General features: G+C 39.8%; 1 protein-coding gene across 1 annotated transcript; it reads left to right on the top strand.

The window, feature by feature from the left end:
* Positions 1-3,821: 3,821 nt before the first annotated feature.
* Positions 3,822-13,787, top strand: mpp1 (MAGUK p55 scaffold protein 1). The gene is made up of 12 exons (XM_026181998.1): positions 3,822-4,170; positions 7,138-7,266; positions 7,359-7,437; positions 7,610-7,695; positions 7,819-7,887; positions 9,079-9,275; positions 9,931-10,034; positions 10,117-10,197; positions 11,119-11,199; positions 11,299-11,501; positions 12,932-13,006; positions 13,088-13,787. Exons 1-12 carry the CDS (start codon positions 4,048-4,050, stop codon positions 13,262-13,264), a joined length of 1,404 nt encoding a protein of 467 aa, XP_026037783.1. The 5' UTR covers positions 3,822-4,047; the 3' UTR covers positions 13,265-13,787.
* The last annotated feature ends 2,614 nt before the right edge of the window (positions 13,788-16,401 follow it).

Genomic DNA, 16,401 nt, shown 5'->3' with positions numbered 1-16,401 from the left:
GAGAAACAGAAATGAAGCCCAAATGTAGCTTGCCGACCTGTAAGAGTCCGGGTCATGTTAGTGAGTGGACAGCTGATAGAAACATGCTTGCTGGCTCCCTCTGGAGTTGAAACTGGCACTCCATCGGGGAGCTTAAACTCATTAGCTGGCTTAATACCTATTTCCTTGCCTCCTGTTTACTACACGTTTTTTTTTTTGTGCCACGCAATAAAGAGTTGGCAGCTCGTGGTTTGTTTATACTTTGCATATACAAGAGGGTTTTGGCAGGTGGGGAACTTTAAGTTCCAAAAAGTGATTTCCGGTATTTGCCAAATAACTTTTGTCCGTATTTAAACTGTTGTAAATAACTTGTTGGCCTATAATCTGTGAAACATATGTCAAATATATCTTTCATGAATGATATCAAGTCACTTTGAGCCAGAAACAATATCCCTGCCACAATGTAGAAGCCGCAATCTGTTTTGTTGTTGTTTTATTTTTTGTTTTTTTTGTTGTTAAAAATACTTTTATAACTCTTTTATTTATTCCAGTAAAAATCACTGACATTAAAAATGGCTTTTTAAGAGAGATCAGCCCAAGAGGGCAGGAATTGCAAAAAAATAAATAAAAATAAATGTAAAAAAAAAAAAAAGAAGAAAAAAAAAGAATCGTTTTATAAAGATATTTTGAGTGGTCAAAAAGGACTGGGTTGATTATAATGGGGTACAACACTGCAGAGACATAAAAAAAAAAACCTTAAAAACAGGTCCTTTTTAAAAATATAATAACCCTTCATAAATCCTGTTGATTACAGTTTATTTAATAATATAAGATGTCACACATAAAAAAACACACAGAAACACCAGAAATCACTATTTAGCCCAACACAGAAACAACAGATGGGACACGACTCTAAACAGCTGGGATGAAGGTCAAACTTGGAATTCTTATATTCGGATTGATGACTCCTTCTGGAAGCAAGTTCCGTTAGTCAGCAGACATGCCGAAACATCTGGGCACTTTCATTTAACTTTTATTTTAATGAAATAAAAACTGCATATAATGTCAAGTCAAATTTGATCAAATTAAATGTTTTCTGATGTTGTCCTCAAATAAACTTTTAAAACTTTTATCACCATCTTTGCTGTCACAAAAGTCTCCAATACAATTCACAGTTCTTTCACTGCTCTCTATTTTATAATATCTCTGTAGTTACCCACGACCTAACTTACCACATCCACCACAACACTGCAAACCCATCAGCCTTCACTATCCATCTAAACTTTTGAATAACATGAAATTATTATCGTGATATTCCACATTATGAAATAGCCTGGTAACTTCTATATGGTTCAAATGATTGGAAAGTCTAATATGGTTTAATTTAATCTTTTAATTTCCAGTCTTGGTAGCCAGGGATCGGTCCGCCAGGACCTCTGTTCCTGGCCGCCGCCCGGCTCACATTGCACCCGACCCCTACATGCCTCCTACGGGTGGTGGGCCTGCAGGAAGATGGGCCCATGTCCCTTTTTCGGGCTGTGCCCGGCCACCAGACGCTCGCCCTCGGGCACCCTCCCCGGGCGTGGCTCCAGGGCGGGGCCCCGCTAACCCTATCCCGGGCAGGGTGAACTGTTCCCTCGATGGTCTTTTCATAGGGGTCCTCTGAATCACTCTTTGTCTGGTCCCGGGAGGAGGCCCTGGGGCAGACCCAGGACACGCTGGAGATATTATATCTCTCAGCTGGCCTGGGAACGCCTTGGTGTTTCCCTGGACAAGCTGGAGGAGGTGGCTGGGGAGAGGGAGGTCTGGGCTTCTCTGCTTGGGCTGCTGCCCCCGCGACCTGGCCCCGGATAAGCGGAAGAAAATGGATGGATGAATTTCCAGTTTGTAAGATTTCCATTGTGGAGAAGTACACACCTTTTAAGGACAATTTCCCATCTTCTTTGCCAGGAAGCATCTGAAATATATATTTTTGAAAAATAAATGAATAAAAAAAAATTATGGATAAAACCAGGATTAATTTGTATCAGAATGATCAGAAGAGAAAAGTATGAAGAAGGAACGTAGATGTCATCCAGACCTTTATATCTTTAAGAGATGTCTATAGTTTAGCTAGTTGATTTGTATCTTCTGGCTTCACAAATGAATAAAGCTGGGTATCATGATGTGACAGCTGATAGAAGCAGTAGGATGAATTCTGAGTGTACAGGGCTATTCTCTCTGTTCAATTGTGCTTTATTGATATAGCACCATTATGTACCAATATTGTAAGGTAAGACCCCATATAATAGAGAGAAAACCCCGACAATTAGATGACCCCCTGTGAGCAAGCACTTGGTGATAGTGGGAAGGAAAAACTCCCTTTAAATGGAGTAGAACTGGGCTCAGAGATGGACAGCCATCTGCCATGACTGGTTGGCGGTAAGGGGAAGAAGATTCAGCCAACTTTCAGGCTCCTCTTCTGTGGAATCAGTTCCCAGTTTGCATTTGGGAGACAGACACATTCTCTTTTTCTGAGATTAGGCTTAAAATGTTCCTATTTCAACAAATTGGGGCTGGTTTGGGTGAACCTGAACCCTCTCTTAGTTAATCTGCAATAGCTCCGGACTGCTGGGGGCTTCTCATGATCCACTGATTGTTCCTTCTTCACTCACTTCTGTTTCACTCTCCATGTTGTATTTCATCGTTAATTTTAAACTCTGGCTGTCTCCCATGTGTGTCTTTTGTGCTATCCTCTCTCTGCTCTCTTCACGGCAGATGGCTACCCCTCCCTGGTTTTGCTGGAGGTTTCTTTTTGCAAGGGAGTTTTTCCTTCCCACTGTCACCCAAGACTTGCTGCTAGGGGGTTTTCTGATTATTCGAGTTTTCTATTTATTATTGTAGTCTACTTGCAATATAAAGCTCCTTGAGATATAGTGATTTGTTTTCTATATAAATGAGACTGAATTGAATTGAAAGCGGTGTAATATAAATCTATTTAAAGTTCATTAAAACAGTAAAGGAGATGAAATCCATGTGTTTTTGTGAACCAGCCCTCAGTTCACCTGTCAAAAAGACTGCATACATGCTTGTATATGTTGTATGAGTACACAGTGGAAATAGACAGGCCATTTAAGGACGGGGCTTCCTGCTCACAGTCTCCCACAGCTGCACTGTATTAAACCTAATCACATGCAGTGTGCATGTTGCAACACTGATGTCATCTGTAATCACTCAGTAATGTATCAGTAATAGGATCACTCGACTTTCCCACTGATTATTTTTTGTTTGTTTGTTAAATTAGCACAGAGAGACTATCACACTGCAGCTGGGTACACTATGTTCCAAACTGAAGTTCTTGCAAGCTAGCTGCTGGAATCACCGGGACTACGTTATTTTTTGCTTCTCTGTAGCTTGAGAGGGTAGCCCTGCTGAAAATGCTGCGGTAATGTTGCATTCTCCGCCTGTGGGACATTTAGCATTTTGTGGGGCTCAAAATGGAAATTGATTTCCGTGTTGGCCCATCAGATTCCAAAGGCTTATTTAGCACCGGTTTTGAATTATTTTTGTACTCTTTTTAAAAAAATAAAACGAAAAATAAACAAAGAATCTTTAAAAGGGTTTTTGTGACACATAGGTAGATGATGTTTGAATAAACATCGCAGTTTAGAGAAAGCCTATAGATCAATAGGGATATACGATGCCAACGTAGAAATATCCAAAGAAAATAACAATAAGAAGCGCTACATTATCGTTTGTAATTCTCTGATTTCCGCTCATTTTGTGATAATAAATTTAATAATGAGATTCCTGAGCTCGCACGGGGAACTTGAACGCATCAGCAGCCAGCCCCTCAGAGCACAGCAGCAGTCAGATGCATGTTTACTTGCTTTGTCAGCGGTGTCCCTGCAGTAGTTATCGCATGAACCTCACCTACTGCTGATCACATCTTTGGACTTTTATCTCCGACAGTGACTTATCTCATAGTCACTCCTTATCAGCAGTTTGTGGCCAGTGTCTTGAGGACTTTGATCGAGGGGGCAAATCGAGTTCACTGTGTATGTTTTTTTTTTTTATCTAACGGGAAAGATGACGTTAAAATCCAATAAAAACGATCCCACTGTCACACTGGAGTCCGTGAACAGCGTCCGGACAGCCCTTTCCGATCTCTACCTGGAGCAGCTCCTTCAAAACAAACCAAAGTCTGACAAGGTAAGATGATCTTTTTTGTATATATATACCTTATTAATTTATTTAGACCCCTCTGATTTCGCTGTTCTTATTTGCTTCCGGGAAGCAGATACGGGGACATGTGATCGTTGTTTATTTCCGAACAAGATCTCTAAGAATAGACCCGTTTATGTTTTCATACTGCAGCAGCTGAATGTGTTGATCTCTTAAACAAAGAACATTTAGATCTTTACTGTGTTAGCAGCTTCTTCATTGCTCAGCACTATCGGTCAGCCTCAGCTTGAAATCAGCAGACATTGCTGTGGCAGTTTCAGTTCTCCATTTCTCACAAATTCACGCAAGTATTTTGACAACTCGGGGAAAACATTAGGGAAGGGGGTTTTTTTTTGTTGGTTTTCTTTTAGCCATCATAAGACTATGTTCCTGTATTTCACAGAGTAGTATGAACTGTCTCACTAACCAGCTGGGCTATAGTGATATGAACGCATTTAAGAGCGGCAATAAGATCATAAAGAAGTAACATGTCAGCTGTGAAGTCGTTTCTGGGACTGTGCCTTCGTACAGTTTTGAAACATATTGTGTAATTTTGCTTACAGCTTACCCTGAGCCTCTGCTCAGGAATCAGTCAAGTAAAAGTTGTTTACACCACACTGCCAAGCACACTGTTAAACTTGTTTGCATTTTCCTCCCCTTAAAGATCCTGGAGTATGTCATGAAAATACTGTCTTTGCCTCTAACAAAGACTAAGCTAACAAGTATGACTGAAAAGATGTCCCAGAAAACATTTAGAATATGTCGGAAGGGAGAAAGCCAGAGTTAAATCTCTGGCACACTTTAGACCTGGATTTGATTTCCAGCAGGAGACCGGTGCCTTCTCAGAATTTGAAAAGTCAGCACTGAGCCACTGAGGGAAATGTGAAAGAGAGGAAACTTTATTCCTGACATCAGCAGTTTGCAGTTCAATAGCCTTGAGTTGCAATCTTGCCTACATATCTTTCTGATCTGTGTTAATCAGCATGTCTCTAACTGAGGTCACGAGGGCATTATCTTAAATGGTGTGTTTAAGGCTGATTAATCATATTTTGTGTCTTTCTTTCTTACTTTTTTTCCCTTTTTTTTTGCTCCTTTGCACTGAGTTATGCTTCTAATATCTCATGCTTAATAACTGTGTACTGCCCTACTTAGATAGACAATAAGGCATTTAAGGTCTTAAGGCAAGTTGAGGCAAGTTGATAAGTGGGACACGCAGAACTTTTGGCAGTTCTTTCCTCCTTTTTTTTTCTCATTTTTTGTGGAAAGCTCATTAACCACACAGTGTTCAAATGTCAACTATTAATCTCCCACTGTGTTTCTCCAAGAGATCAATAGAAGGAAAACAAAAACCTGTAAACCCTTCATTGGGGAGGGCTGATGATTTATATTCCTTTAGTTAAAAACAGCAGATCATGTAAGAAAGATAAAGTATAATCAACTATTCTGTGTTATATTAGTAACCCAACTGTGTGCAGAAAAGCAAATGGAACTACTGATATAGATTTTTATGGTGAATTAATTTATCTCGGCACGGATGGTCTTCCTCTACATGCCTGTCACCTTCTGTTTTTCACCCTGAAGAGACAAGCCGCCGCTTTGAACACTCTTTCTTTACCATGATGCTCCTCCAAACTTGAAACCAGCATTAAAACTGTGGCCATGACCTGACCATACTTGTTGAAGGATAGCTTGTTTCCAGTTACTGAAGCATTTCTCAAACCTTTAATTAAATCTTGATCTTGTTACACTCCAAGTGGTGGAGCTGACAGAGCTCACTGTCAACATCTTGATGAGGTGGGTTTTATTAAAATGACCCTTTAGTGCTAGTCTAAATCTAATTCCTCAAGAGATCAGAGACATTTCTGCTCCTTTCTTCAGACACGTTCAGCTGATTTGTGAGTAAGCGGACATTATTGCAGATTCTTTTTTGTGTGTGAAAAGAAATGAGAGGGAAGATACATATCGTGTATCGGAATATCAAGATTTTTATTTATTTCTTATACAGCTTTTCACTCTTTCCTGGTGCTCAACACTCCCGATGGCTAACAGCACACACAGCTGATGAATTACTATCACACCTCACAGAGAAGTGACCTGACTGGATGCTCATCAGTGCAGGAGTAGTTTCTAAACCCAGAGTTGGCTTTAGAGCAGCTAAAGCTATTGGTGAGGTGGACAGTGATAACGATTGGATTATTGTAATGCTGATGATGGAAGGTAGATAATTTTTTTTTTTTTGCTGAAGCAGTGCTGATGTGTCATATTCACGCAAGAAAGTTTGCTGATGCAGGCAATCATCTCTCTGATGTCAGTTAAGTGAACAAATTATAAAAGCTTTGATATGGTGCACTCATTGCCCGATCCTGGAGGGCACTTTACTCTCACAGAGTCATTACGTGGTATCTTATCTTGTACTCAGTAGATTTAATGTAATTCCGTAGTGTCTTGATTTGTCAGGGGAGCTACGTGGATTTCTTCTTTTACGGCGATGCTTACACTCGGGAAATAACTCAGACGAGGTTGTCCTGCTACGCTTTTGGTGTAAAAGAATAGCACAAATCTACACATTTGATTTCTGTAGCAAACATTCAAGCAGCATGCTTCGTAGTGTATTCGTTTTGCTACATCAGTGCTTTGTTCATCACACTGCTGGTATCCATGACCACACGAACCTGGTGGACCAGATGAGTGGACGTGGTTAATGAAGTGTGTTTTAATGTCTGGTTAATTTTCAACTTTGAACATATGTTGAAAGTGCAAAGGAAACGTAGCTGTTGTGCTCACGAGGGCAGAAAGTGTCCGCCGCCGTTATTAGAAAGAGCAGTAAGCTAATGATCTGATCTGACAGAATAGTGAATTCGGTTCCCTGTATAATGGGAGGCTTCTTGTTCTTTAGTTAATTTCATTTCCTGTGATGTCATGTGATTCATTTGTTTTCTTTCTTCATTTTAACAGGCCGCTATGCAAAACTATGAGAATCAGGGGGCTGACTTTTATACCAACGGCAGTGCTGGACACAGAAATTGCACAGAGGTTCCCAGGATGAAAGAAGTGGCGTTTGAAAAGAGTGCTTCAGAGCCAATGGTATGTAATCAGCCTCGACTGTTCACTCAGTACTCCTGCTTTAAATTTGAAAGAAATGATTCCTCCTCATTGACTGTGGTCTGTGTCTGTAGGGGGTCACTCTGAAACTGAACGAGAAACAGCGATGCACGGTGGCCAGGATATTGCATGGAGGGATGATTCACAGACAAGGTGATTCAGCACATTTTGTTTTTTTGTTTTGTTTTTTTACAGTTTGCAGGAATTGTGCAAGAAAAGATATTAATATAGTGTGTCACGAGGGAGTTTTATCTGATGTCCTGATTAGTTGTTATAGTACTGGAGGATCAGTAAGACATCTAGTTTGCATTCTTTGTCTTTTCAGGGTCTATACACGAAGGAGATGAAATAGCAGAAATCAATGGAAAAACTGTGACAAACCAAACTGTAGATCAGCTACAAAAGATCCTGGTAAACCACCAGCTCTTAAGTCCTTCCATTTATGTTTGGAGCTATACTGAATCACAGTTTTTGCACTTCATTTTAACTCGGCAGTGCTATAAAAACATAAATCCATTTCTATTTTACATACAGAGAGAAACCAATGGAGTCGTCACGATGAAAATCATACCCAACATGAAGAGTCGATCCCGAATCTGCGAGGTAACGATACGACCGACAGACTATGCACAGCTTTAGTGTTGTGATGCTTATGTTGAATAATTTGATTCATATTTATTCTCTCCAAGAGACTTTTGAGATTTGCATGAGTGAATCCAGGAAAGCAGGCTTTTCTGGTCATATTAGAGCACAGTCAAGTATTAGTTTGGTCACTTTTCTCGCAGTCTTTTTCTTCTGCATCTTACTTGCTTACAATGATTTTGTTTAGGTGAATCTGCTGTTAGTCAGTGAACAAACCAGGTGACTATAAACCTAGCTTTAATGTTAAGAACATCACTCATTGTTGCTTTTTGACATGAAACACATTGGTAGTGTGTTTCATTCTGCCATCTAGTGACCACAGCATGTCTCTCCATTTACATCTTTCTTGTGGCATAAAAATGGCTGCCCTGTAACATACTTTTAAGTACAGACGACATCAACTTAAAATAGCTTTAAAAGAATTGACATATATTTCTTTTTTCAGCATCAAAGTTCGTCCCTGTTGTGGTCAGTGATGGCAGTTTACTTTAAAGATTGCACTGCATTAATATGTAGGCATTGTTAATATGCTTTCCATACAGAGAACAGCATTTTTGGTGACCCAGATCACTCCAGTGCATCAATGTTTGTGCACATTTTGGGGTGTAAGCTTGTGTAAACTTCTACTGGAGTCTCTTGGGGAAACCACAAATACATGTTCATGGACTCTACTAACATTAGTAATCATTTACGCTGAGGGGACCCTACATGTGTTCCTGCTATGATCTTTGACAGTTTCCTCATAGTTTGCACCCTTTGGATTTTAACCTGAGATATAAAAAGTAACAAACAGTTACTTAGTTACAGTTATTTATTCGCACAAGTAGACCTTGTCCCTTGGTTAGAAATGTAGCCATGTCCACAGTTTGAAAGGAGCTGTCCAAGATCATATCATGAAATTGTTTACTAGTATTCTACTTCAGGGTGAATTCACAGTTATCAGTAGAATCACAGAATCGTAGACTTCAGATAAACTATTAAGTTCTACAGATTAGAACTTTACTCCCGGCTGACCTTAAATAAGTGTTGGGTGATAACTGAACACTCTGGTAAGGTCAGCAGGTTATCAGTAGTACCTTACATAATGCCAACTGTAAATCTTTAGTTCTTTTACTGCCAGGGGAACTAATAAGATTTGTTCACAATCTCCAGATGTACATGAGGGCTCAGTTCAATTATGACCCTGCCACAGATGACCTCATCCCATGCAAAGAGGCAGGTCTGAAGTTTCAGACTGGGGACATCATTCAGATCATCAACAAGCAGGATCCAAACTGGTGGCAGGGCAGAGTGGAGAGCAGTGCTACTGACTTTGCTGGACTCATACCTTCTCCAGAGCTCCAAGAATGGTAAACTCTTTAATATACCAATCACATCACAAATCAATCCAATTGTATTTTATTTATATAGCGCCAAAATCACAACAATAGTTGCTTTAAAGAACTTTATATTTTAACGTAACTGTAAGGTAAGGTACAATAATAGAGAGAAATCGCCAGCATTTAGATGACATCCTATGGGCAAGCACTTGGCAACAGTGGGAAGGGAAAACTCCCTTTTAACAGGAAGAAACCTCCAGCCTCAGGGAGGGGCATACCTGCCATTACTGCAATGTTCTGTTTGGAAAGTGTCCTGCCTGGCATCTCCATTCTCCAAACAGTACAGTGCACCCCACCACCAGAATAAAACTGGTCCAGATTGACTGGGTTTCAAACTGCCCAAAGCTCAACCAAAACAATTATTCACGGGTTCTGCCAGGCTAAGCTCAGTCCATCAAAACCCAAACTCTCAAGTCATTGGACCCCAAGGATCTAGTGATAGAAAACCACAAGATCCTCTTAAGAATGGCAGTTTCCATGCCCCATGTGGTCAGAGCGCTTTTGACATCATGTTAGGGATGTACACGATCTAGGTTTGCTGGTTTAATGTTGTGGCTGATTTATAATACAGAGTGAACTGTACCAGATATTCTCAGGCTAACTTAAATACCTGTTTTCCCTGCAGGAGGGTGGCCAGTAAAAGCAAGGCCAAAGAGGGCACTCAGTCCTGCAGTCCATTTGGAAAGAAAAAGAAGTGCAAGGACAAGTACCTAGCTAAACACAGCTCTAGTAAGTAGAACACTGCAACTCTCAGTCCCACAGTTTCATTCATTTCTTCTCTAGTGCGACCTAAAATAATCTTCTTCTGCAGTTTTTGACCAGCTGGATGTGATTTCTTATGAGGAGGTTGTTCGGCTCCCAGCTTTTCAAAGGAAAACACTGGTCCTTATTGGTAAGCTTCCTAGCTCAGTTATATTATAAGTTTGTAACCTTTGCCTTTTGCTTTCCACATCACCGCAATAGGAAATAAAACAAGCAAGATGCAGAAAATGTGCACAGTCCTCAGATCAGTCACTTTTTTCCTGGGTTTCAGAAATAATAAGATGTTCATTGTTAAAACATTGTCCAGAATCCTCTGTGGGCAATGAAGGCCTGAAGTCTGGAACCCATGATCATAACTAAAGAATAAATTTTCTTTGTTTGCGATTCTTTGTCAGACTTTTACTGCAGCTGTGCGCAGCTGTGCAGCTTTTTTGTCTTTAGCATCAAAAGAATCCTGTGATTATTCACCACTGTTTTCTTTAATGGGTTGCCAGGTCTGTTAATGATGCATTTTGCCAGCATGGTCTGGTTTTTTTTTTGTTGTTGTTGTTGTTGTTGTTGTGACAGCTGTTAGGCCACGCTTAATGCTACTGCTATTGATGTGTAAGGATGTCTTGCTTTACTTGCATCGAGAGCCCTTTTGAATATATGCTGTGGATTCACAACAGTAAATTCCAAAAACAGATGCCATACTTGGAATCGGCTGTAGACTATTTGCCTGCTTGAATTAATGAGATATAACACAGGAATAGCTCAGATGTGTCTATCAAACCGTTTTGAGTCACTTGAGTCCAGTTAGCTCTGATTCCCTGTAAAATAGTGGACTACAATAGCTGAGAGCCTACACTTTTAGCCCACATGTGTTAAGTAACAGTAACTTTAATATGCTTTAGCAAGAAGTTAAAATAACATAGATTGTGTCTTCATTGAAATTGCATATAAGTATATCTTTAATCAACGGTAATGAAAGCATAGTTAGCACAGTTTGGGTCTGATTAAAATTTCCTTAAAAAATTAGCACTGTTTTGTTAATTCTGCCTTTTTTTCTCAGGGGCACCTGGTGTTGGAAGGAGTCATATTAAGAATGCACTGTTGACACGATACCCCGAGAAGTTTTCATACCCTTCACCACGTAAGTAGACTGATGGCCTTTCTATTCCTCTAACGTGGTGCAGGTTGTTACCATCCGTGGGCTAATTCTCACTAATTCTTAACTCTCATTCTTGCGCAGACACCACCAGACCCCAACGTAAGGATGAAGAGAATGGAAAGGAATATTACTTCATCTCCCATGAAGCCATGACCAAGAGCATCTCTGGAAATGAGCTGCTGGAGTATGGCAGCTTCCAGGGTTTCATGTTTGGCACCAAAATTGAGACCATTCAGAAGATCCACACGCAGGGCAAAATCGCTCTGCTGGATATAGAACCACAGGTTAGCGCCAAACTTCTTTTCATGTAGCATCAACGCAGTTGATCTAAATAAAGAATACTGTGTCTGCCCTGGAGTGCTATTTTACCATTTCTCAGAGTTGCATAAACTCACTAAATGTTTTTATGCTTAATTTGAGAGCTTTTTTGTTTTCTTAAAGTTCTTTAGAATTGAGATATTCACCTACATGAATTAGCTTCACTCAAATGGAAAGAAAATGCATATCCAATCTAACTTTTTGCCCTTTAACCTAACCACATTGTTAAAGTAATATGGTGCAGATTCAGCAGTCATATTATTAGCTATTGTTTCAGTAGCTATAGCTGTGTTTGCTAAACCTACTATCCACCTTTGACAAACCAAAGATGATAATTTTATATTCTCCTGCAGTGAGTTGCTTTTGTACTCATATTCATGCAGCACAGTGTATAGAAGTGATAATGTGGTATATTTTAGGATAGTCTAGACTGAAGTAGTTATTAAAAATCCCCTAAAATCCCCTTTTGTTAAATAATGACTCAAAAGGCATCTTTTTGAATGAAATTCACACTCCTTACAGGTAAACGTATGATTTTTATAACGATTTCATTTTTCAAATTATTTTTCAAATAAAACTGGGCTAACAAGTGAAGGAAAAGCTGCTCCTTCTGTGCTTTGAGTCAGTCTCTTGCACTGCAAAAACAATTCATATTTGCCTTTATCTTGTCTTGTTTAGAGGATGTTTAAAGTATCAAATGTGTGAAATGCGCTGTACTTCATCAGTTCTTCTTCTTCCGGCTGCTCCCTTTAGCGGTCAGCCGATCATCAGATCATCTGAATCCATTTCACCCCATCCCAAGCATCCTCCACTGTCACACCAACCCTCTGCATGTCCTCCTGCAATGCATCCACAAATCTCCTCTATAGTTTTCCTCTTTTCCTTCTGCCTGGCAGCTTCATATTACATGATCTGATATCCCATCTTGGACGAAGCTGTCATTGTTCCTACATCATCAAAACATTAGTTCAGGATCAACATCGCAACTGACAAATGACGTTGTCTGAGCATTCAGTTAGCATTAGACAAGAAGCTAGCTTATGCTTTTAAAAACTATCACTGGTGAAGCAACGTGAGTAACCTAAATTTGTCTAACAGCAAACCAAACTTGAAAGTCCACCTTGCAGTGTAATGACATCACAACAATGTAACTGCTCAGTTGCGACGCTGATTCAAAACTAACGTTGTTGTGATGATACAGGAACAACACCAACACATAGATAGTAGACACACTGCTCCATATTCAACATTTCTTGTACAGAATATCCATATTCCCTCATCTGCACATGTCTAAACCATCTCCGCCTTGCCTCTCCAAATTCTTCTTCAAACTGCTCAACGTAAGCTGTCCCACTGATGTACGTGCTTCTAAACTACCACTAAATCCTTCTTGCAGACCTTGAAACTCTTGCGGACAGCTGATTTTGCACCTCTGGTAGTTTTCATTGCACCGACCAACACCGCTCCCCAGGTACTACACCTTATCCAAGTGTTTTAAAATCCCCAAATTTCCCAACCACAAACTGCTAATCATCTACATCTCCTCTCCTAGACGGAAAATCTGCAGATGATCCAGAAAGAGTCAGACGCCATCCTGAGCACATATGGACACTTCTTTGATGTGGTTCTCATCAACAACGACGTGGATGAAAGTGTTAAGGGTGTGGAGGAGGCCATGGAGCGGGCCACGTCCACCCCTCAGTGGGTGCCTGTGTCATGGGTGTACTGAAAGATGTTTGGCACCACTATGATACCTTCTTTTTGTCGAATAGCAGTGCAATATCACTCCTTTACGCAATGCCCCACATGTCTGTGGGCTTACTTTTAGGTAAATGTTAATTGTCACAGAGATTTTTTTGCACTATTGCGTTTTTAAAAAGAAGCAATATGTAGACAGGGTTATCTCAGAGAGTCGAGAGCCTCACCAGGGATGGTTTTTTTGGCTGTTTAGACACTTTGTGCTTCAGGGACTAACTGGTGAAGTTTTGGTGCCGCACATCTTTGGGATTATTTGGAAAGTAAAAAAAAGCAAAACGGGGCGATAACTGTGAATGAAATGCTCACTCTGACGTAACTGAGTTTTAACAGGCACATCCTGAAATTGTTCATGCTGTGAGTGTAGTGCCATATATCATTGTTTGTCACAGAAAACCCTTCGCTGAATCATTAGAGCCTTGCAAAAATGTATACCTCATATGTTACTAGAAAAGGCACTTTGAAACAAAAGAATAAATCTCCCATCTCTGTTGCAATTGAGTCTTTGAATGTGTTTTACGTTAAAAGCTGTTTCTCAGACCTTTCGTGGAATTATTTTGACAGTTTGCTTGTCGTTAGGTCATCTCCCTTCATTGGATCACAAACATGAAAGGGTGTCTTTGAACCGAAATATAAAAGTCGAGGTTTAGTCTTTATTGTTTCGGTGTCATCTAGACTTTTTCTGCCTAAATTGGTTCAGCATAACAGGGCAGACGTAACACATACTTCAAATCTCTCTTAACATTTTGGTCTTAGATGTAGTGCAGGGGTGGCAGGGTGGGGGTGCAAAAGGGTCATGTCTGCCTGAATATTTAAGAGCGCATCATAGCTCAGGGCTGCCATCAATAATAGATCAAGGCGTGCATGTCTGAATGGTAGGATACGAGCAATGCACCTGTATCAACCACATTGCAATTCGTCCCTCATCCACACTGTGGGATAAACACTTACAGGCTGTACATGACAATGAATTTCATTCCAATTCAGTTTTGCACAGAGTTCCTGGCAGCAAACGCGTACAGACTGAAATTAAAACATGTCACTCCATGGATGGATATATTTATGAGTGTGCAAATAAATGACACAGTTTAGTTCTTAAGTCATTAAAGCCAATGTGCATTTGAAAGATATCAAAATTAAGTCTAAAGGTAAGGCTTGACAGTGAAATCTGCTGTATGGTGTACTGGAAGCAAACACGTAGAAAATCCGTGCCGATTTAAATTGTGTCTTTTCAAGAATTAACAAAAGGAACAAACATATTATTAAGTCTACAAATACAACTTAAGCTGCACAGTTAAAAAAAAAAAGGTGTTATTTCGTCATCAGCTGATTAGCTGTGTTCAGGTCTCAAAGCTTTCTATACATACGAAATGAAAAAACAAAACATCATAATAACAAGCTGGGTTTTCTCAATTTTTTATTGAGTGCCAGCTTTACAACATGTTCCACATCGTGACTGAGGTCATCACTGTGAAGGGGATAGTTACCAGTGCATAGTTAGCCTGTGAGGGGGTGGGCAGTGAAGTAACGCTGCCTTTTGATGCCACCAAGTGGTTGAGTGTGAGCACCTACAGCTCCTCTGAGAATATGCTGCAGGCTAACAAGAGGATTCTTCAGCTCTGTAACAGTAACCCCAAACACCATAATAAGTTGTATTTGCCAAATTTTAGACAAGCAATCTAGTGCACATTTACATGGTCTTGTTAAATTTTCTTCTAGCGTGACATTTTTATCATGATTGAACCTTATCAACGGACCCAACGCAGAGAATTAAAGAAAACGGGCTGTTTTTCACCATTTCAACCTTACATTTGTTTAGTCTTGCAAGGTATTTCAGTTTGTGTGGTTTATTAATGCAGCAGAACAAGCCCATTGGTGTGTCACATAGGATCATATTAAATTTAACTGCGCTTTGTGTTATTTATTTTACCAAGGATGCCCCCAGTCTTGCACAGCAACACAGTTGTTCATTACACAGATTGTAATGGAAACACTATAGATATATATTTTTTAGCCAAAGGTAAAACATAATTAAGGCACATTGATTTCCATACACTGTGTTGATCCTGCAGCAGCGAGAGCAGCTTCCACTCTTTTAGGGTTTATAGTACATTAATTGAACTCTGCCTCGTTATCATCTTCAACTTGGAACATCTTTGAAGGTAATACATTTGGGGCAGCTGTCAAGAGCTCTCAAGACCTACAAACAATAACTATTTTTAAAGGCTGACCTTTAAACTTCCTTAAGGTGTAATTCTACGTCATCAAGATCTAATTGGACCAACCATCACCATCATGGTGATGGTTGGTCCAATTAGGACCAATTAGGACCTTCATTAGAACCTTCATTATTATGAAGTCATTACAAAACACGATAAAATAAAAAGAAAGGCTGCAGAAAAATAATGTTTCAAAACCATTTTTTGTTGCTTGACCTTTCGTTTTACTTAACTTCTACTAATCATCCTTGGGATGTAGGAACTGTCCACAAAGGTCAAGCTTGTACCAGCCTGTCACACATGAACTGTACATATACACGTTACAGTATCAAAGCTATTACAATGCAGATTTATGCCAGTTTGATATATATATATATATATATATATATATATATATATATATATATATATATATATATATATATATATATATATATGTGTGTGTGTGTGTGTGTGTGTGTGTGTGTGTGTGTAGTGGAGATATCGAAGATAGGCACGGCTGGCCCAAACTGACAGAAGACTGAACATTACATGAACCTATATAAACTTATAAACACCAGTAACACTATTCTATGAACTTTGGGGCCTTTTATATATATATATTTTAACAGCCACATTCATATTTACTATAAATGATAACCTAGGCTACTGCTTATCTCGCCACACCCCCTTTCGAGGAACGCCATTTTGTTGACAGACAGACTCGCCATGAGAAAAAGCTCCTTTCTGAGGAGCTAGAACCCCAAATGTGACCGCAACATGCAATGTATTTAAATGAAACACGAGCAGATCCCCAATAATAGCCCCCACGGTTGAAAACGATGCTTTGTGGGCGCTAAAATGGCGTGTTTGAAGTCTCCGGCCACCCATTTCAACATGAAAGTCGCCGCGA

This window comes from Astatotilapia calliptera, chromosome 10 (assembly GCF_900246225.1).
Source record: "Astatotilapia calliptera chromosome 10, fAstCal1.2, whole genome shotgun sequence".
Lineage (NCBI taxonomy): Eukaryota > Metazoa > Chordata > Actinopteri > Cichliformes > Cichlidae > Astatotilapia > Astatotilapia calliptera.
The sequence above is the reverse complement of the archived record's forward strand: the minus strand, read 5'-3'. Positions and strand labels throughout refer to the sequence as shown.

Coding starts and splice junctions, on each gene's coding strand:
- mpp1 (XM_026181998.1), top strand. CDS start 4,048: ATGACGTTAAAATCCAATAAAAACGATCCCACTGTCACACTGGAGTCC. Junction 7,438..7,609: donor AGGGATGATTCACAGACAAG/GTGATTCAGCAC, acceptor TTGTCTTTTCAG/GGTCTATACACGAAGGAGAT. Junction 11,502..12,931: donor TGCTGGATATAGAACCACAG/GTTAGCGCCAAA, acceptor TCCTTCTTGCAG/ACCTTGAAACTCTTGCGGAC.